This window comes from Elgaria multicarinata, chromosome 13, assembly GCF_023053635.1.
Source record: "Elgaria multicarinata webbii isolate HBS135686 ecotype San Diego chromosome 13, rElgMul1.1.pri, whole genome shotgun sequence".
NCBI classification, from domain to species: domain Eukaryota; kingdom Metazoa; phylum Chordata; class Lepidosauria; order Squamata; family Anguidae; genus Elgaria; species Elgaria multicarinata.
The window spans coordinates 29,573,281-29,595,470 of NC_086183.1; the positions used below are offsets into that span (position 1 = coordinate 29,573,281).

Genomic DNA, 22,190 nt, shown 5'->3' on the forward strand with positions numbered 1-22,190 from the left:
TTTTTAATGTTCTTTTCAAACTTTGGATCCATCCTTCGATCTCTTGGGTGCTGACTTCACTGTAGATTTCGTCACTTGTTTTTGGATACAGGCTCCAACGCCGACTTCCCTTTCAGCCTTGTGCACTGCTCGGCAAAACCTGGGAGCCAGGAATTGTCCCCTGTTTCTTTCTGGGGGCCCGCTTCTCTGCCAATGAGCCCTTAGATCGCCTTGGGAGCTTGGTTTTGTTGGGGTTCGTGAAAATGGGTCAGCTTGGCCGCTCTGTTCTCTCCTGCCTGCTGGCTTGGTGGATGGGCGTCAGCAGTGCCCAGGAAGGTGAGTTTGTGTCTGTTTGAGCGTGGAACGAGCAACAGACCGCTGGTGTCTGTTCAGTGGAGAGAGAAAGTAGGAATGGACAGGTGATGGCTATCCATGGCTACTAGCCCTGATGGCTATGTGCTACCGCCAGTATCCAAGGCAGTAAGCCTGTGTGTACCAGTTGCTGGGGAACATGGGTGGGAGGGTGCTGTTGCACCATGTCCTCTTTGTTGGTCCCTGGCTGATGGCTGGTTGGCCACGGTGTGAACAGAGTGCTGGACTAGATGGACCCTGGGTCTGATCCAGCCAGGGCTCTTCTTATGTTCTTATGTTATAGCATTAAGTGTGAACCAGGGAGACCCAGGTTCAAATCCCCGCTTGGTGGTGAGGAGGACCACCCTAACGCAGGCTTAGCCTACCTTGCAGGGCTGTTGTTAGGGTAAAATAAAACTAAAATCCTTCTTTGGCCCTGACACTCACCAGATGGTCTCGGACAAGTTACCATCTCTCAACCTAACCTACCTTTTAAGGTTGTTGTGAGGATAAAATGTGATTTCCCTACTCGCCTGCGCCCCCCCCCGGCTGAACTCTTAGGTTCAAGAGTTATTTGTTGAAGTTATTTATTTAGTTAAGAGTGATTTATTATGAATCATGTTTTTAGCCCTCCGAGTTGCTCAGGGTCACTGCCCATATTATTCTCACAACAACCCTGCGAGGTGTGTTTAGGCTGAGAGATACCGACTGGTTCACGGCCACCCAGGGAGCAGCATAGCGGTGGAAAGGATTTGAACCCAGTCCCTTCGGTTTACATTGGATGTTCTGTTCACAGCGCCCGTCTGGCTTTCGAAACAACTAGATGAATAACAGAGGATTTCATCAAAACAGGCAGTCTGGCCTTTTGTCCCTGAGTCTGGTGACCGTAGAGGCTGATGATTCAGTTGTCCAGACTGGGATTTTTCAGGGGGGCCTCATTCGCTAGGAATTTCTCCTCTCCAGGTGTCTTCAGCTGGGCCATATCAGTCACCGCTGCTAGAGCTCCACTTCCCTTGAGTCGCCCCTGGATTCAGAAGGGAAACTTGATTCTCTTTGAGTTGAGAGTCGCAAGTAAAAACAGTGATTGTAACTAGATATGAGAGGCTGCTTTGGTGTTCCTGGGTAGATCCCTTGAGGGACCTTCATGGCTCCAATTGTGTGAATTAGCCATTCCAGGGTCAACGTTGACCCCACTTCGCACGTCACGTGCTGTTATTGATATGGTGTACATGGTCTTTACAGAGTTTGTTAAGCGAAATGAATAGGTCCCCGTCCCGAGGAGTTTCCAACTTACGTTTTGATTAAGTTGCAGATGGGGAGGGAGGGAAGCCGGATAACAAGAAATAAAATGAGCAAATGCACGTTTTGTGGGCTTAGACATTTACTGAGGACCAAGAAGTGTTTAAAAACCGGGGATTTCCTTTCATTGTTGGATGAAGCAGGGGTACAAATTCATGTCGCAGATGGCCAGAACCAGAAAGAACTCCAACTCAATGGGCGTGGATCTGTGTGTCCGGTGTTTGCCTAAAACGGGCGTTAGATTCTGAATCGGGGAAACACAAGACTGCACACAGAGGCCAAGACAATTATTATTTATTAATTAACACCCCACTTTTCGACAAGATACTCAAGTTGGTTTGCATTGTAAATCAACAATATCTCTATACAGTACATCAATAAGAACAAATTAAAAACAATAGAACGATAATGCCTGGAGCTTTTTCTCTGACACCGCACACGTCTTTGTACTCCCTGCTGAATAATATCTGGAATCACTACTGCCACTACATTCGAGAACTATATTTGTGTTTGCTAGCATGGATTAAAATCCACGCTCCACATTTTAAGGTTGCGTCGAACAAGTGGAAAAAAGTCTAGCCATGTGCCAGCCTGGCTATATGACAGGTTTATTTATTTTATTTTATTTTATTTTATTATTGCATTTATATCCCGCCTTTTTTCTTCCAAGGAACCCAAGGCAGCGTACATAATCCTCCTCTTCTCTTTTTTATCCTCACAACAACAACCCTGTGAGGTAGGTTGGGCTGAGAGCCTGTGACTGGCCCAAAGTCACCCAGTGGGTTTCCATGGCTGAGTGGGGACTAGAACCCGGATCTCCCAACTCCCAGCCTGACACTTTAGCCACTATACCACACTAGCCACTGCACCGCACTTACCCATAGGTTGGTCCAAGGGAAAGTAATCTGTGCTCTTGAGTTCAGAGTTGCCCAATCCGGCACTCTCCAGACGTGTTGGGCTACACTCCCACACTTGTGTTGACTGGGGATGATGGGATCTATGGCCAAATTGACGTTTTGCACCATGAGCTGCAATGCCCCTGCGGGGATGGGCTGTCACAGGTGGAAACCTCAGCTACGTCAAAGCCCCCCCACCTCAGAGGCGGGTTCTCAAGTTCCCGTAAACACTGGGTGCCTACTGGGGCCCTTCTTAAACAAATGACACCATCTAGAAAAAATGTGCAGCTTTATTCAAATCTGTATTGGTATTCGCCTCCCATCTGTACACCAGACCGTGAACGCTAAACTTGAACCTGTTCCTCTGGAGGCAGAGACTGCGTCAGCAACAGAGGGAGTGATCCTTCGTCAGCTGGGTGTTTTCAGAAGTAGTTTTTAAGGAAGCACCAGCATGCCCTGGGAATGGAACACAAACTTCCCTCTCTTTTTCCCCCCAGTTTCTGCAGGGGACGTGGGGCGTTGGCTCTGTGAGCTGCGATCCAATGAGTTAGGCAGGTTAATCTCACGGCCTGCCCCTCCCTCCCACACCTGGGAGGATACCTGAGTTTCCCCACGCCCACTTACCTTAGCGCAATCCCTTGGTAGGATGAAATGTCTATGATAGAATAACAAGGGAGGGAGGGAAAAACATTGTCTCAGTTCTGAGACAGCAGAAGCAACTAATGTAGATCAGGTCCAAACAAAGTTTAATATCCAAAACCTGGATTATTTAGAGGGGAGGGGCATCAAGGAATGTTGCCACCTCTTTTTCTGGCAAGGCTCCTGTATAGAAACCGAAATGCATTCATTGACTTATGGAATTCATTGCCATAAAGTCATTATTCATTTATTTATTTATTGCATTTATATACCGCCCCATAGCAGAAGCTCTCTGGGCGGTTCACAAAAGTTAAAAAACAGTAAACGTTAAAACAAATATACAAAGTTTAAAAACATAAAAACAACAGTATCCTTATAAAAGCAGCTATTCTGGAGTCCGTTAAAAAACAAACTCAGCATATGATGTTAAATGCTGTTAAATGCCTGGGAGAAGAGAAAGGTCTTGACCTGGCGCCGAAAAGATAACAATGTTGGTGCCAAGCGAGCCTCATCGGGGAGATCATTTCATAATTGGTGGGGCCACCACTGAAAAGGCCCTGTCCCTTGTTGCCATCCTCTGAGCTTCCCTTGGAGTAGGTACTCAGAGGAGGACCTTAGGTGTAGAGCGTAGTGAAAGGGTAGGTTCATGTCGGGAGAGGCGTTCCATCACGTATTTTATCCCATTCTTTGTCCAGGGAACTCAGGGTGGTATACAGCACCATGTACATTGATGGTGCTATATAAATAAATATTAATAATAATAATAATGGTGTATGTTGCCCTTTCCAACACACACACACACACACACACACACACTTTATTCTTACAACAGGTAGGTTAGATTGAGAGAGCATGATTGCACCAAAGTCACACAGCTTTGCAGCTGAGCAAGGATTTGAACCCGAGTCTCTTTCCCCCCACTCCTCCCACGGCTCCGACATCCCCACAGTTCTAATCAAACGCTTTGATAGCTACATATTCAGATTTGACATGCAAGGAGGGGGGGAGAGCTGTCCACAGATCAATGATAGCTCAATGGAAGGGAGGGAAGTTCTCATAGAAGTGTTTATCGCTATGTGTTGTTGCTGTTAGGCTGCTGGTCCTGCCAAAGGGGAAAACTGCTCTCTGAAACACGTTGGACATTCACACCAAATAAACACTTCCTCTTCCACCAGAGATTCATTCTCTCTACTTCTTTTTTCCTGGTTTCTGTTGGAGACAGAACGCTGGGCTAAATGGACTTCTGATGATGTGATCCAGCAGTTCAGTTTTCATGTCCGTCATCCGACAGACCAAACCTGTCCCAGCATGAAAATGGGAGTGAGGTGGGAGGAATTCCAAAGCCGTCACAGCAAGGGGGAAACATAGTGACATTCTGAGTCCCCTGAACTCAGATGTGTGCAGGAAGGCGGAATAAGATGGATTGCTCAAAGAGAAGTGAGAATCACTTTGCACATGCTCGAAGGCACTCTAATCTTTACTATGGCCTCCTATATTCCAAAGGATTATTTTATTTGTATTTTCATCCTTCCCCTTGCCTACGTTGGACTGCCACCCAATTTTAGGAAAAGAACCATCATGCCTTTTAACAACTTGGCTGTTTGTTTCTTGAAACCTTTGTAGAGATGTGTGGGCGTCATCTGCAACGCAGCGCACCCTGTTTATTGCACTCGGTGATCTGCATTGCCTCAGTTACGTTGGGATTAGGGTTGCCAACTAACCGGAGAGGGGGGGGGGAACACAAGGCTTGCCCATCTCCTTTGCCTTTAACAGCAGCTCGATCCACAGAAATTAACAGGTGAAGCTGTCTGTGGCACAGTGATCAACACAGAGTGAAGGCCTCCTGTGAACCGCCCAGAGAGCTCCGGCTATTGGGCAGTATAGAAATGTAACAAATAAATAAATACCAATACCTACACTGCAGCCTGAGCTGCCATTTGAGGTGCAGGAGCAGGAGCAGGGCCGGCAAAAGAAGAAGAAGAAGTTGGCAACCCTCTTCGTGATAGGGGGTCAGTGTGGGTGATTAATCTGGGCCAGTTGATCATCTTTTCCTTTCCCACTTTGGTGCTGTGATTCAGCCAAACTTGGAGGAATGAGAAGTTTACAGCTGGTGAATCAGCTTGCTGAGGAGGGGGGAGTGGATAGAGCAAGCTGTCTTTCCAACAGAGAGAGAAGAGGGGCTCTTGATGGCTGGGCCTCGGGGACCCTATTAAGTGTCAGTATTGGATTGCAATAAGTAGTTGAGAGTTCGGACACAAATGGATCTCCACCCTGTGGTGACTTGGGCCAACGCTTTCCCCCTGGGGCTGGGAGAGGCGGTCTTGTTTACATCATTTGCTCAGTGACATCATAGGGTCGAAAGGGGACCCAAAGGGCCATCCAGTCCACCCCGGTGGAGCTCCACCGGTCCTCTCTTCCCTATTATTGTTAGCTTTTATTGTTTTTAATTGCTGGTTTATTGTGTTTATGCTTTTATTGCTTTTAATATTTTAACTGTTCTGCTGTATTTTATTGTTGTCAGCCACCTTGCTTCTGCCCTGCAAGGCGGCCAAGAAATGTTTTAAATAAACAAATCAAATAAATACTCAGTCCTGAGCGTGCTCCAACCATCCAGCGGGTGCGGTGCAGAACAAATCCCCCTCCCTCAAACAGGGCTGGGCCAGGCGTCCGCCCAGAGATAATGCCGTCAATGTCTGTAGGAAGCACTTGAGAAAGTAACATAAGGACCAAGGATAGCTCTCTGCCCCGAGATGCTTACAATCAGTTTCAGAAACAGCCAGAGCAAGGGAACAGAGGGGAGAGAGAGACAGAGAGAGAGAGATGATTCTTGCACGGAGGAGTTTCAAGGTCTGTAGGCATAGATGGGTCCATCCGCCCCCGCCCCCCTCATCCTGCCTAGAGAAAGGGACGTGAGGCCCAAAAGTGAGGTCTTGGGTTTCTTCCAACCACATGAGTTTTGTTTCTCAGGCCCTGGAATGTGTCCCTCATTCCTCAAGGGTTAACAGTGGCTACGGGGGCAGGATATTCTCAGACTGATTTATTAACCAGCCGCTCTGCCTTCTCTGTTCCACACACACACACAGCATCTGTTGGCGTGTGCATCCCAGGCACAGCTCTTGCTTTCGAAGGGGCGCAGAAATCCTCCACCCTTGTTTTGCAGCTGAGAGCTGTGCAATGAACAACACGCTTTTATTCCGGCTGAGTTCGCTAGCTGGGAAGGACGGCCGGCTCCTGATCACATTTAGAACTGGGACTAACATTGATTCGGTGCCACATAGGAATGAGCTGGTGATAACTTCAGTAGCTGGACTTTGGCCAAAGGAGCTCAGAGCCAAAACAACATTACTTTAAATCCGTATCGAGGAGCTAGGTCTTCCCTCTTTGCCCCTATTTTTACTCTAGAGCAGGCTCGGGGGGCGGGTGTGTGTGTGGCAAATCTGGATCTTAGCCCTCCCTATCTAAGGTGATCCTATGAAAAGGAGGACAGGGCTCCTGTAGCTTTAACAGTTACATAAAAAAGGGACTTTCAGCAGGTGTCATTTGTATATATGGGGAACCTGGTGAAATTCCCCCTTCATCACAACAGTTAAAGCTGCAGGAGCTATACTATAGTGACCAGATTTAAAAGAGGGCAGGGCACCTGCAGCTTTAACTGTTGTGATGAAGAGGGAATTTCACCAGGTTCTCCATATATACAAATGACACCTGCTGAAATTTCCTTTTCAATACAACTGTTAAAGATACAGGAGCCCTGTCCTCCTTTTCATAGGGTCACCCTATCACCCGGTGGTAGGGTCCTGATCCAGGCCATAGGCCCGGTGTCTGCTCTAGAGTATTTTTTTTTTAAAAAAACACACGTAGTTGCTGGACACAGATTTAATGCTATAAATAAATGTAAAGTAATGTGAGGAGATGCTTAACCCTCCTTCCCCCACAACGTCCTCGTAGTTGTTCCCCCTTTCGACACCACCTGAGTTCCAGACCTGAGTTTACCTCACAAATGGGGGCCTGGGTCTTTGGTGGGGGGCAAAGGAGGGAATGAATGTAGTTGTGAGGGGGGCGTTGGAAGTAGGAGGCAAAGAGCTTAATTCTTCCTCCACAGGCGTCTCTGAGCTGTTACCACCACCACCATCAGGTTTCCAGATGGTGTTTAGTTTACCTCAGAAACGTGTCTGGATGGATCCCTGGCAGGGTGGGGGGAAGGGTAGGGTGACCCTATGGAAAGGAGGACTGGGCTCCTGTATCTTTAACAGTTGTATTGAAAAGGGGATTTCAGCAGGTGTCATTTGTATATATGAGGAAGCTGGTGAAATTTCCTCTTCATCACACCAGTTAAAGCTGCAGGTGTAATGCCCTCTTTTAAATCTGGTCACTCTAGTATAGCTCCTGCACCTTTAACTGTGGTGATGAAGAGGAAAATTTCACCAGGTTCTCCATATATACAAATGACACCTGCTGAAATGCCCTTTTCAATACAACTGCTAAAGATACAGGAGCCCGGTCCTTCTTTTCATAGGGTCACCCTAGATAGGAAGGGGGAGGCGTGAAGTAGTGTCCCCCTCACAGCTCTCTGCTGAAAATTACCTCACCCCCTGCCCCCAATTTGGTGTTTGTCAGCAAAACAGGTCTGGGAGCCCCAATTTGCCAATGTAACATTTGGTTTATTGGGCTTCAGTTACTCTCTCACTCCTAGCTGGGAACTGCCTCATAAAAGGGGTGTTTAATCCTGTCCTGATCTGGTGAAATTTCTCTTCCTTGCAACAGTTGAAGCTGCAGGAGCCCTGCCCTCTTTTGTATCTGGTCAGGAGAACAGCTCTAAAGAACAGTTGGGTAGGGTGACCCTATGGAAAAGAGGACCAGGCTCCTGCATCTTTAACAGTTGTGATGAAGAGGGGATTTCACCAGGGCCTGCAAGCCTACCAATGACACCTGCTGAAATTCCCTCCTCAATGCAATGGTTAAAGATACAGGAGCCCGGTCCTCCTTTCCATAGGGTCACCCTACCCAACCCTTCTTTGGAGCTGTTCTACAGAGTCTGGTAGCCTCCAACCTTGAGAAGAGGCTTCTCTGCTCTGCCCTGGTCCACATTGCATCGCATCTCAGGAGAATTGCAAGAGCCGTCATTAAGTGGGTGGATCCAGCTGCCACCCTTGGCAGCTGGTGACAGAGAGGCGAGTAGAGGCACCCTCCGTAGCCTGCCTAGCTGGCCAGATCAGAACGTCATCACTCCCTCCTCCGGCCTCAAACTGGTACATTCCAGAAGACGAGAAGTAAAAGAAAGGACAAACCTTGTTAATGGGTTGCCAACATTTTCACAAACCCTCGCTCCTGTGCCTTTAAACAGCCGCTTTGATCTGCGGCAGACAGCTGCAGGTAGCAATGGTTTCCTCTGTGCTTAAAAGCCTCACCTGCTGAATTCTGCAGATCAAACAGCTGCTACCAACGCAAGAGCAGGCCAAGTTATCTTGTTCTGGTCTGTTGGCAGCCCTTAAAAGATCTCCAAGGTATAATTTGACTCAGAGCTTGCTAGGGCTTCACTCCAGAACCATTTTGCAATGACAAGGCACAGCCCTGGAACATGGGAAGTAAAAATAATTTTTAAAAAGACAACATCTCTGAGCATAGTTTCCCCTTACTCTCTCATGTTAAGACCGTACAGTTGTTGTTTTTACAGAAAATTATAAACTCCAGATTTTATTTGGAGGGAAGGGGACTATGACAGAGTTAAAATAACTTGGTTGCAGTAAATAGGGGCGGGCGGGCTTAGATAATGGCTAATATTTAAGAATCTAGTAGGTTCATCTCCACCCTCCCAGGAAGAACAACATGGCAAAGAGATCAACCTAGTCCCATAGTTTGGCCAGAGAAGCAACAGTTGCAGTGAGCTCGTTTCGCCCTTCCCTGCCAGAAAGAACACCGATAAGAACGTTGAAACTACTACCCTGTTTCCCCAAAAATAAGACAGTGTCTTATATTAATTTTTGCTCCCAAAGATGCGCTAGGTCTTATTTTCAGGGGATGTCTTATTTTTCCATGAAGAAGAATACCTTATATTACAACGAGGGGCAAAACTGGAAGTAGGTCTTATTTTCAGGGGATGCCTTATATTACAGCGAGGGGCAAAACTGGAAGTAGGTCTTATTTTCGGGGGATGTCTTACTTTCGGGGAAACAGGGTAAGTTGTACTCTCCTCTTTTTTTTTCCTCCTCCCTCCCAGTCCCTTTTCCTTTTGTGTCGTGTCTTTTAGATTATAAGCTTGAACTCTGTTATTATTCATCTTTGTAAGCCATTCTGGGAGCCTTTTTGGGGTGGGGCTGAAGAGGGGGGTTAAAATGCTGTAAGTAAATGAATAGGTATGGGAAGAAACTGGACAGTTGAGCGGCTAGGCTCCCGGGTTTTATTGCTTCAATGCTTTCTCTTTCCCCTCCAGCTGTGTACTTTAAAGAGAGCCCTTCGAACCTGACGTCCTCTTTGGGCAAAGACGTGATGCTCTCCTGTTCCGTCCACGCCCTTGGCGAGCCGCCTGAGATCAGCTGGTTGCGGGATGGTGCCGCCCTGGAGTTTGCCGACAGTAACCAGGTGCAGGTGCCCTTGGACGATGAACAGTGGATGACCACCAGCACACTGAGGTGAGCGTCTTGCAGACCCAGTGGCTTATTTGGGGCTTGTTGTTGGCTTGGTATTGGGGCCAATTTGCTTGGCTGGTTATTTATTTATTGCATTTCTATACTGCCCAATAGCCGAAGAAGCTCTCACTAGTGCAGCCTTCCCCCAACCTGGTGCCCTCCAGATGTGTTGGACTACAGTCCCCATCATCTTCTACCGGCAGGGCTGGCAGTGGTGGCTAGGGATGATGGGGCTTGAGGTCTGGAGGGCACCAGTTTAAGGACGTCTGGTCTACCTGGTGTTGCATGCTTCCTCCATCTCCCCATATAACATAGGCACATGGAAAAATACACACCTTGGGGTTCAGTGAAGAAAAAGACACCTTCCTCCTACTAAGAAAAGTTGGGTCTCCAGTGTCTCAAAGCAGCTGCCCATAATGTGTGCAATATAGAAATTAGCCTGCAACAAGAGGAAATGAGATCCCATGGAAAATATAGAAACGACCTTTGGTGTTACATGCTTGAGTTAGGCTACGATCTCGTCCTCTCTTCACGTGAACGGATTACCATCTTCCTCTTGGAGCTGCGGTGCTGGCTGGCTGGCTGCGAGGTGTGTGTGTGTCTCAATGTGCGTGCACTGTGCATGAGGGTGTGTGACTCATTGGGAAATATTATTTCCAGTTGCTCAACTCCAAAGCGAGAGAACTTGGCGGGAAGGCCAAGACTCTGACATCACGGTGCCTTTCTCCTCTCCTTCTTTCACTGCCCTCTTGACTTGAGAGGCCTAGCAAAGTGGGGATAGGGGCGCAGGAAGCAGGCTGTAGCTAGAACTGTGTTACAAGCAGGGTTTTCAGGAGGGGATGACATAATATATCACTAACGAATACACTGCCATCAAAATGCATGGTGCTTTTAAAGAGTAGCCTAAATGTTCACGACATCTTTCTCCTGCTTTCCCTGCGAGGAGCTCAGGGTCTCGTACATGGCTCTTTCCCCCTCTTTTATCCTTGCAACTGTCCTCCTGCCAGGTAGGTTAGGTTGAGGGAGAGTGACTTGCCCAAAGTCACCCAGTGAGGATATGAACCCAGGTCTCCCGAGTTGTAATACTGGGGTGGATAACCCTGTGGCCTTTTCAAGAACCCTCTGTGTGCAGTCTGTTCAGATCTCTTGCAAGAGTGATCTGTGCCTTTCCTCCGAAGCCTGCTGCTTGGGAAGGGAGAGGGAGAAAAGGGGGTGGCAGAGAGAGAAAAGGGGTCCCCCACTCACTTTTGCCTTTGGGCCCTGCCCGCTGCTAGCATGAAACCCCCATGAGAAAATGCAGCCCCCCACAGAAAAAAAAGGTTGTCCATCCCTGTTCTAGTCCAATTCTCTAACCACTATGACTGTACCAGAGTCTGAGGGCAGGTGATGCTGAAGCTGAGAAGATCAAAGCAAAAAGACCATTCACTGCCCCAAAGAGATGGCAATCTAATTTTTGACTATGGGTGAGTGGGTAGCAAGGCCCATTTCACAGTGAAATTTACAACAGTGAAATTTACAATAGCCAGGGCTGTTTGGGTTTGTGATTCAGTCTGGGATGAATGAAGAGCATTCTGAGAATCTTGGCTTTCATTTTTAAAAAAGAAAGGAAGTTTCTAGCCCTGATGATTATTGGCTCAGGACTATGTTCTTGGAGGAAGGAAACCATCGAGTGTGAGCTGGAAGCAAACTTGCATGCCAATTTCCTTCTTTCTTTGTAAAATGTATTTCTCTTCTGCTAGTTGTAGGGACAGGTGAAGAGCTATTTGGACAATTAAGCTCTGACCTGAGGAAATCCTACTCAGTCACCACCAGCGGCTTCCTGGCTGGGGTTGATGGGATTTGTAGTCCAACACTTCTGGGGGGCACCTTGTTGGGGGACACTGCTAGATCCCCTGAAGTTTTGTGGCTGAAATTCAGACGGTCATTTTCTGCCGATGACGATCGGAAACCACATTTCTACCCTTTAGTTCCCACGCTGGTTTTTTTTTTATTATTATTATTATTATTTTATTGCTCATTAGCTGGATGGGCTCAGTGAAGCCTCTTCCCCTCCCACACACACTTTTAATAGCCGTTTCTTTTTGTTTTATAACACCTATAAATGCACCTCAGCTTTGATAAACAGCAAGAGAAACAACGCACAGCTGGAATAAACAAGAAGGGTATAAAGCACATTTGTAAAATAAACTCAAAAACTAGCAGATTAGATCCTTTGTTTTGTCTGCTGCTGCTACTTGGGATGCAGAGCAGAAAACAGGCAGAGGGACCTCGGGAATTTGAAGATGAAAAGGGAAAGAATCCTGACCTGCAAATAAACAGAGAGGTTGCTGGCCTTTCTATGATGACGCAATACGTCCTCCCCCCTGCACAAAACCGGAAACATTCCCTAACTAGCAATAAACTATTTCCTGCCTTCTCCAACCTGGTGCCCTTCCAGATGTGCTGGAATACTGAAGAACCTAAGAGTCCTGCTAGAGCAGAACAAAGGCCTGAGAGGGGCCATAGTTCAGTGGCACGGAGCCCCTGCTTTGCATACAGAAGGTCTCAGGTTTGATCCCCGGCTTCTCCAGGTAGAGCAAGGAAACAATCCTGCCTGAAACTTTGGAGAGCCTCTGCCAGTCAATGTGTCGACAATACTGGACTTGATGGATCAATGGTTTGTTTCAGTATAAGGCAGCTTCCTAAGATCCTAGAGGGAATCTACACGTCGTTGTGAGGGCGCTTGCATGCGCCCCCAGTGCGCCCCCCAAACGACTGTGTAGATCGTGCCCCTGGTCAGCCACCAACCCCCAGCTCAGATCCCATCAGTATATATGTGAAGTTGGGATTTTTTGCTCTAATGTGCATCACTTTACACTTGCTTCCGTTTCGACGCCACGTAAAAAACACATTGATGGTTAAATTCACTAAGATGGCACATTGTTTTAACTGTTTTAATTTTTTTTAACTGCTTTTAAATTATACATTGTTTTAACTTGCTTTATGATTTAATTTGCTTTTAGCGGTGTATATTTATTGTTTTATACTATATGCTTTTATCTGTATGCCACCCTGAGATCATAATGATATAAGGTGGGATACAAATGTTTTAAATAAACAAACACACAAACAAACAAACAGCATTTGCTATTTTAATGCCCATTCTCCCAGCTTGGGGCTTTTCACAGTCCTTTTTTTATTTCAAGCACCCTAAATAATTTGTTATCATCAGCAAAATTGGCCACCACACTGCTCAGTCCTAGTTACAGATCATTTATGAACAAGTAAAAAAGCATCAGTCCCAATGCAGATCCTTGTGGGACAATTGCTGGGGACGTTGGTAGTTGTAATCCAACAGATCTACATGATCCCTTGTTGGGGAAGGCTTAGGGGCACAGCCCAGACTTTCGAACACAATTATTTCCCCCAAACATCAGAATGCAAAAGCGGTCCTGTTATGATGCCATTCAAATCCATTTGTGAACTTTGATTCCATATGCACCAAATTCCGTTGCAAATATCTGCTCTCTGAAGTCCCCATTAATATTTCTAACAGGAGTTTGTGTATATGGATTCTTTCATAAGTTTATATTACTGGGTTTTAATGGTGTTACTTAGGATATGTTTTGTATTTCATTGCTTAAAGTAAATATTTTTCTTTGAATTGTTGGACCCCGGCCCTGTACATTACAGTTGCGTCTGTAATGGAAAAAGTTACACTGGGAAGGAAAAAAAGTGGGTCAGAGATGGTCTCCCCATAAGGCAAAGCGAGGCGGCTGCTTTGGGTCAGAATTAATTCAGCTTCTCGGGTCCTTAACATAAGACGTGCCGTGCAGGATCAGACCAAGGGCCCTCTCTAGTCTCACAGTGGCCAATCATCTCTCTCTCTCCCTCCCTCTTAGCTTCATCCCACTACCTGTTTCCCTCGAATTATCCCCTACAGCGTTTAGCTGTTGTTGTTGTTGCTGCTAGCTAAATCACACCCCGGGCGGCAGCGCTCCTAAGATCCTTTGCATACCAGGAAATGGGTCTAAAGGGGGAAATGTAAAAAATCATTAAAAAAAATGGATGACCCAATCCGATTCAAATTTGGTATGCTTAAAGCCCTCCTTAATATCTATTACTGTGCCAATTTTGATGTCTTTATCTTTAAAACTTACGCAGATGTAAGCATTTGTTTAATTTTTCTTTAAACATATCAAATCCTGCTCCTGCACCCCCAGTGGCCGCTCGGAAAACAACAAATGATTCGCTCCAAAAGTAGTACCAAAATAGGTCAGGTCTTTTGCCTTTGAAGCACAAAGCAGGATGCATGAGAGTACTTCACAGTCAAAGCAAATTATAAACTGGAAAACTTCAGGGTCCTTTGCATGCAATTCGCAGTGATTGCACAGTATAACGCTGGTTTGATAAATCTCTCTCTCTCTGTGTATACACACACACACACACACACACACACACATACAAACAATTACATTTATTATTGACATTTTAGAAAACCAACAGGGAAACCTATGTATTTCTTCTAATAGTGTAAATGCTATTATTAGTGGCAGTGATATGGTGGAAACTGCTCACAGATGCCTAATAGTGCGTGCCATTGATGCTGCACCGGAGCTGTTAAGGAGCTGAGAAGCTGAATTAATTCCCTTTGTCACCATTCTTTTCTCCCCACCCCTCCAGCATCCCTTCGGTACAGCTCTCGGACATGGGGAACTACCAGTGTGCAGCTTTGGTGAATGGATCTGAAATCTTCTCTGATGAAGCCTACCTGCAACTGGAAGGTAAATGCACTGTGTGTGGGTGTGCATTTGGACGACACTTTAGTGGGGGTGCGTGATCTTGACACGAGCCCACTCTGAGATTCCCCCGTAGGTTCTCACCACAAAGAGATCAAGGGCCGGGGAGAGGCAGGGAACTGGGTGAAGAACTTAATTACTACAGTTAAGGTTAATTGCTACAAACAGCTTAAGCTGGCTTTTCGTTTTCTTTGTAACATTACAAAAAAACCAAACAAAACCCCAAACTTCCCACATAAACATGTTCAACCTGTCCATAAAATAAGCAGGATGCAACAAGGTTAAGAAAGCAGTGTCATAAGCAGGGCCAGGGAGGGAGGTTGGTATTGTGTTCAGAGGAGGAGGATCAGGGGTCTGGAAGCAAAACCCTATGAGGAGAGACTGAAAGGACTGGGCATGTTTAGCCTGGAGAAGAGAAGGCTGAGGGGAGACAGGATAGCACTCTTCAAATACTTGAAAGGTTGTCACACAGAGGAGGGCCAGGATCTCTTCTCGATACTCCCAGAGTGCAGGACACAGAATCATGGGCTCAAGTTACAGGAAGCCAGATTCTGGCTGGACATCAGGAAAAATGTCCTGATTGTTAGAGCAGTATGACAATAGAACCAGTTACCTATGGAGGTTGTGGGCTCTCCCACACTAGAGGCCTTCAAGAGGCATCTGGACAACCATCTGTCAGAGATGCTTTAGGGTGGATTCCTGCATTGAGCAGGGGGTTAGACTCGATGTCCTTATAGGCCCCTTCCAACTCTACTATTCTATGATTCTATGCTGTGCACCTGCTGAGGCACTTACCTCAGCAAGGGGCCCACGGCCATGCCCTGGGGGTCCCTAGCCCTGCTGATCCTGATCCTTGCTGTGTGGCTACCTAAGAACATAAGTGCCATGCTGGATCAGACCAAGGGTCCATCTAGTCCAGCACTCTGTTCACACCTGTTCCCCTGCACACACTCTCTCCCTCCCTCCTTCCCTCCCCCCTCTCTCTCATGTGAGTGAACAGAGACAGGAACAAGAGAGAGGGCCAATGTATGGATGCTGGTGGCCCTGGCGGCAAGGAGAACCTGGGCCTCTTTGGGAGAAGAGTGGGAGCTACCAGAGTTACTTTGGCCAAGAGCTGCCAGGAACTGGGAGCTGCCATTGGTCAAAAGTGTACATGAAGCAAGTTACGCTTCAGTAGGACTGAGGGAGAGTTGTGGGGAGGGATCACAGCTCAGTGGCTCAGCATCGGTTTTGCACGCACAAGGTCCGAGGTTCATCTCCAGGTTTGTTTATTTCTTTTAAGGTCCGGCAGCAAGTGATGGGGAAAGGCTCCGCTCTGCCTGGGCCTCTGGAGAGCTGCTGGCCGCCCATCAAAACAGACCAACCTTCCTAACCTGGTGCCCTCCAGATGTCCGCAACACATCTTAAGGGTCCCAGATTGGGGAAGGCTAGAGTAGACAATTCTGGGTAGTCCAGCCTGATATAAGGACAGCTTCAGATGTTCCTAAACCACAGGAAAGTGAACTCTCTGGAATCCTATACGCTGCTTTTCTTTCTTTCTTTCTTTCTTTCTTTTTTTCTTTCTTTCTTTCTTTCTTTCTTTCTTTCTTCCTTCCTTCCTTCCTTCCTTCCTTCCTTCCTTCCTTTTTTGCCTGATGTAGAGTTCTGTGGAACTCAAAAGCTTGCTCGATCTTATAGAATTTTGTTGGCCCTAACGAAGGATATTGAAAGCAAACCACAGAATTAAGCAATGGGGCGAAACTGCAAGGCTCTAATTGATTCATTTCAAAACATTTCCGGCCAGGACCTGACACTACCTTCCAAATTAAACACAAAAACAAATGCTACACAAGCAGCCGAGCAATTCTTCTGCTAGATGTATGTGTATTTGTATTTTTTTTTTCAAATGGTGCTGCTGATCTATCAAGATCTACTTAGGGAAAGGGCCCCCGGATATGTAAGCAAGAGAGGCGCTGGGCTTCACTTTGCCCGTCCTGGCCCTAATTCAGTGCGTAATCATCCCCGGCAATGACGGAATCCCACACTTTGCCAAAGCGGTGAAGAATGGAGGGTGGGTGAGAAGAATTCCTCTTAAGCTACCTCCAGTTCAGCTGGCTACAAACAGCAAATGAGAGTGACTTGTGACTTGGAATCACCTCGTCAAAGTCAAAATGCAGCCAACTGTACGTAAGATCTCAGGGAGGGGCTGAGCCTGGGGCACCACTGGACAGGTCTAATATATTATGTTGAACGTTCTGCTTAATTTCGCGTTCCCACCCATTCCTTTACATCGTCTCCAGCATAAACCTTGATCCTCCCAGAGTGCAGGACACGGAATAATGGACTCAAGTTAAAGGAAGCCAGATTCCAGATGGACATCAGGAAAAACTTCCTGACTGTTAGAGCAGTGCGACAATGGACTCAGTTACCTAGGGAGGTTGTGGGCTCTCCCACACTAGAGGCCTTCAAGAGGCAGCTGGACAAGCATCTGTCGGGGATGCTTTAGGGTGGATTCCTGCATTGAGCCGGGGGTTGGACTCGATGGCCTTGTAGGCCCCTTCCAACTCTGCTATTCTATGATTCTATGATTCTAAACCTGCCTCTAACACTGGTATAAAAGTTAGATGAAGTGGGGTCTTGTATTTGGTAGCTGTTTTCTTCTGACCCGGAAAGTCTCAATCCCAGATGCAAGGAGCTCATTGCGCAGGGAATTGCCCTCTGCACATGCTCAGAGGCGCCCGCTTCCCTGTTGCAAATATTCCCTGGCTTAAATTAAAACCTGCCTTTAGAAAGATTGTGCTCAAGGCAGGCATAATCAATCCGGAAATAGGAATGCCTTTGATGCGTTAAACACGCACACGCTCATATACTCTTGTGCCTGCCATGTCGGTTTGCTCAGCCTCTGCCTTCTTACCCAGGTCTTCCCTTTTTCACGGAGGAGCCCCAGGATCGAGAGGTCACAGCCAATACCCCTTTCAACCTGAGCTGCTGGGCTCATGGGCCACCGGAACCAGTGCTGGTGATCTGGCTACAAGACAGCATCCCCCTGAATTCCTTGGCTGAGCCACTGGCCCGGACCCCTTCCGTGTTGGTTGTGAGAGGTAAGTTGGGCTGGAGAATGGCCAACTCCTCTATTTGGAAAATTGTACAGATGAGTGTGTTCAAAAAGGCCCTGCAAGAAGGCAAGAAGCAGATGCTTGAGGCGGTGGATTTTGCACACCATCCAGGATAACTGAGGTCAGACCCACAAGGGCAGACTCAGCTATTATTATTATTATTATTATTATTATTATTATTATTATTATTATTATTATTATTATTAAAGCACCATCAATTATCATGGCGCTGTACTAGGGTGACCATATTTTGGAAACCAAAAAGGAGGACAAAATGGCTGCCCTCAGGAGGCGTGGCCACCCCAACATGCCCACCCCCAAGGTGGTGCCAACTCAAGATGTCCGGCCCCCAAGGGGGCGTGGCCTCGGTCACATTTATTTATTTATTACATTTTTATACTGCCCAACAGCCAAAGCTCTCTAGAAACCAATGAGTAGCAAAGGCACACAACTACAACTGAGTCCTGCAGAAAGTATGTTATTCCCCCGCCACCTTAAAGAACCCGATTGGAGTGGAGGAGGGGAAAGGATTTCATTCTGCACCCCCACCATCCACTCCAATTGGGGCCTTTTCTATAATGTCCACGAATGACCCACTTTCCCCTTTAAGACCTCAATTGGAGCTCAGGGTGGGGGAATGATGTGCCTCAAGAAAGCATGTCATTCCCTCCTGCCATGCTAATGGCAGCCTTAAAGGGGAAGGTGTGTCATTCCAGGACATTATTGAAAATTATAGAAAATCCCCCCTGACACCATGGAAAGAACAAGAACCAGGACAAATCCGGGGAAATCCTGACAGTTGGTCACCCTACGCTGTACAGAACAAGGCAATCTGCCATATGGCTTACAATCTAAAATACTCAACCAAAAGTTAAGGATATATGTACAGTGAAACCATAGTATTTAATATACAAAAATAAAATAAAGATTAACAATAATATCGCATTAAAAGTGCACTAACATATTGCACAGGCCAATGTATAAATAAAACAATGTCGAAAAAGGCCAAACGCGTTTCGACAAGAGGTCTTCGTCAGTGGCCGACGCTAAAATGCAATATACAAAAAAGAGCATGTTACATGGATATACATACATGGGCAAATGGACCAAACACCAGATTACTGATTGTTATTTTGAATGTAGACACAAGGGTGTGTATATAGGACAGAACAATTAACTTACCGGGCTGCTGTGTACTCCCTGAAGATTTATTAGGACTAACTTTACAATTCCCACAAGTGGTATAGGGTGTCACTCCCCTTTGAAAATATGCTGGGCCTCCTAAAAGGAATAATAAAATATTTACACAATAATACATGTAGCAGTCCGATGTTGTTAATGAGAATTCCTTATAAATTTGCCTCTCTATAAACTGATGGAAGAAATACATCAAAAGTTTACTTACAGCCTTTTCAAACCGCCTAGATTATGGTCTTTAGAAGAATGGCATTAAGGCTGTCTGATTTACAGCTGAGGTTAAGGATTTCACCTTTCCTTGCTCTCTTCTTACAATCTAAAATCACAGTAACAGACAGGGGAGGGAGGGGAATAACCAGGGTAGGGGGCATTAAAACTAAAATATATAGTACAATCACGCTGCGATTGAAAAGCTTTCGAGAAAAGAAACGTTTTCAAGGGAGATTTAAACACTGAAGTCGACGTCACGGTCCGCAAATGCACTGGAAGAGAATTCCAGGCATAGGGGGCAGCGAGCAAGAACATGTGCAAGGCACATTAAAATAAAGAGGAGTCAGGCAACAGTACAGCACCTTCTGTTCACCCCCATGAGGCTTGTTCAGGAGAGCGTCCATGTTAAAAGTATGAATGGCGCCATTCAGACAACACGCTAACCCACCCTCAGTGGATGAGCATGGGTTGTTTGTTGACCATGGGTTGTTTGTTGAACCGTGGGTTAACGTGTTATCTGAACCCAGGACATTTTCTGCAGGCTGGCTTGTTAACCATGCAGTGCAGCTTGCTAATCACTCTGAACAACAAACCATGGGTTCTCAAGGTGGCTTGTTTGAGGAAATAAGCCACACTGCATGGCTAAGAAGCCAAGTGGCAGAAAATGTCCAGGATTCAGACAACACACTAACCCACAGTTCAACAGCAACCCACGCTCAACCACTGAGTGTGGGTTATCATATTGTCTGAGCCGTCCCAATGGGCTTGGGATGGGTCCTTTCTGCCCCCTCTCAGTTTGTTCCAGCCCTTTCTGGGTCTGGAGGTTCTAAAATGAATCTGCATCACGTCTCTTCCTTCTCAAGCGATGGTTTCAATTTGTCCTTTTGCCTTTCCAACTGGTACATACTTTTCTAGCATGGGAGGTCTTAGAGCTAGAGACGGCACCACTTCTATGCTGGATGCCCTTGCTGCTAAATTCGGATGTGGGATGGGAGTGACTTTCGTGTTACTGGACAAGTAAGGAAGTGAAGTCTGCGCACCCTCAGAAGCACCCTCTTTATTTTTCACTTGGCAAATCCTAAGGCCAGACTGCAGGATTGAAAACACTTTGAAGGCTGCGTCCAGCGGGAGCCCTGCCTTAGATTGTTCTTTGTTCCTGATGTGTGCGCCTCCTTTTTATTCTTTTTGTATCTGCGCGGCTGAGCCAAAAACGGCCTTTTATTTTTCTCTCCGTTCCACTGGCTGCAAAGAGGGAATTTTGATTCTCCCAACAGCCCCGCTTCGGTTTTATTGAGGAGTGGGAGTAGAGGTGTGTGTGGCGGCGGTGCGAGACGGTGAATACACACGGCCCCTATTCTCGCCCTCTATTCAGCCTTGCCTCACGAGAACCCCCTCCTCTTCCCCCGGCGTTTCACGTCCTTGTTAATTGTCTCATATCCCCCCTCTCTCAAAGCCCGCCTTGTCCCCAATCCGCAGCGTCCTTTGTTCCGTTTTCTATGGAGGTGGCTGGTCCCCGATCGCTCTGGTGGGGAGGGGTCTACTCTAAGCGTGGGAACAGGCCTGGCAAAGGTTGCCAAGTGCCAGTCGGGCAGTGACCGTGTGTGTGTGCGTGCGTGGGGATTTGCCTATGGCCCTGCTGCTCACGATAATAGTGTCTAGTGCTTTCAAGTGTTCAATACTCTTCACGTTCATGATCTCGGTAAACTTCTTCACAGTATTCAAGACTGCCCCGTAAGGTAGGCCAAACGGGAAGCAGTATTTTATTTATTTAATTATTATTGCATTTATATCCCGCCTTTTTTCCTCCAAAGAACACAAGGCGGTGTACATAATCCTCCTCCTCTGCTCCATTTTATCCTCACAACAACCACCCTGTGAGGTGGGTTGGGCTGAGGGTCTGTGACTGGCCCAAAGTCACCCAGTGGGGACTAGAACCCATATCTCCCGACTCCCAGTCCGACACTCTAGCCACTACACCACACTGGCTGGAGATTGAGGGGCTATTTATGGGTTGCAGGGAAGGGAATGATTCTGGGAAATTCCCTTCAATCCCAGGCACAACAGAGACGTGAAGTGCCATGAGTCACACAGGGCAGTGGAGAGCAAACTACGAATGCCCCATTAACTTGTGTGAGCCCATCCTTCCTCCTCCAGGAAGTTCAGGTCAATTCATAGTACCCTTCCCTAACCTTTTGCCTCCCTGATGCGTTGGACAGCAACTCCCATAATTCTCAGCCAGCCTGGCTAACAGGGGATGATGGGAGCTGCAGTCCAACCCAGCTGGAAGGCAGCAGGCGGGTGAAGGGGGGGGGGAAATGGCTCTTCTGCCTCTGGTCCCATGGTTTCACTGCAACATCCCTGCAAGACCATTGCCTCCACCCCAAAACTTTGAGACCTAGGGCTGCCCTTCCATGAGGAGTGCTTTTGAGCAGGTCCCGGTCTCCGTCCCTTAGCAGCACCCAGATCTTCAGCGATTAGCAGGCGGTCATGTGTAGCTCTATCCTGCCACGAATAAAGCTTCACTCCCTGATGTTTGCACATCGCACCTCTCTTAAAAATCACAGGAGGAGGCCAGATTGGCGTCTCAGTTAGTTCGTTTGCTTTCTTTTTCCTGGCCAGTTGCCCCCCCCCCCCACCTATGAGCTGGAAACTGTGCTCCCAATCTCAGTTGTAGAGGAGCAAAGAGCCATTATCCATTAGTGAAAGGAAAGCTCTCCGGACGTGGTCAGGCGTGCTGCCCCCATCTCTCTTCTTTCACCACATGCTTCAAGGCTGTCCCACCATTCAAAAAAAAACCCTCCAGTGAGTCCAAATGCAAATGAAGCCCTGGCTAAAGTCCACGGACTGGCAGCTGCTTCTCAGCGCCTCCGGCAGGGATCTTTCCTAGCCCTTTCCCCTTCCTTGCGTGCTCCTGATTCACCTGGCTGTACTGGCATTTCCCTTCCCTCTACGTTGACAATCTCTTCCATCGCCCCTTGGCCATATTCCTGGAGGCTTCCCACCATTATTATTTATTTATTTATTTATTTATTTATTTATATAGCACCATCAATGTACACCATCTCTGCCACCGGCCCTTTTCGCTGGAGGCTGGCAGTGGGTGATTGGCCGGGGTCACTG

The 22,190-nt window shown here is 47.1% G+C and overlaps 1 protein-coding gene across 2 annotated transcripts in view; it reads left to right on the forward strand.

Annotated features, from left to right (window-relative positions):
* The window catches only part of AXL (AXL receptor tyrosine kinase), a 67,846-nt gene continuing 45,656 nt past the window's right edge, over positions 1 to 22,190 (forward strand). For both annotated transcript variants that reach the window (XM_063139715.1, XM_063139716.1), the window contains exons 1-4: positions 1 to 315; positions 9,595 to 9,793; positions 14,453 to 14,553; positions 17,466 to 17,648. In XM_063139715.1, coding sequence (XP_062995785.1) covers positions 243 to 315; positions 9,595 to 9,793; positions 14,453 to 14,553; positions 17,466 to 17,648 — 556 coding nt within the window. In that variant the 5' untranslated portion in view covers positions 1 to 242. The remainder of the gene's footprint in view (positions 316 to 9,594; positions 9,794 to 14,452; positions 14,554 to 17,465; positions 17,649 to 22,190) is intronic.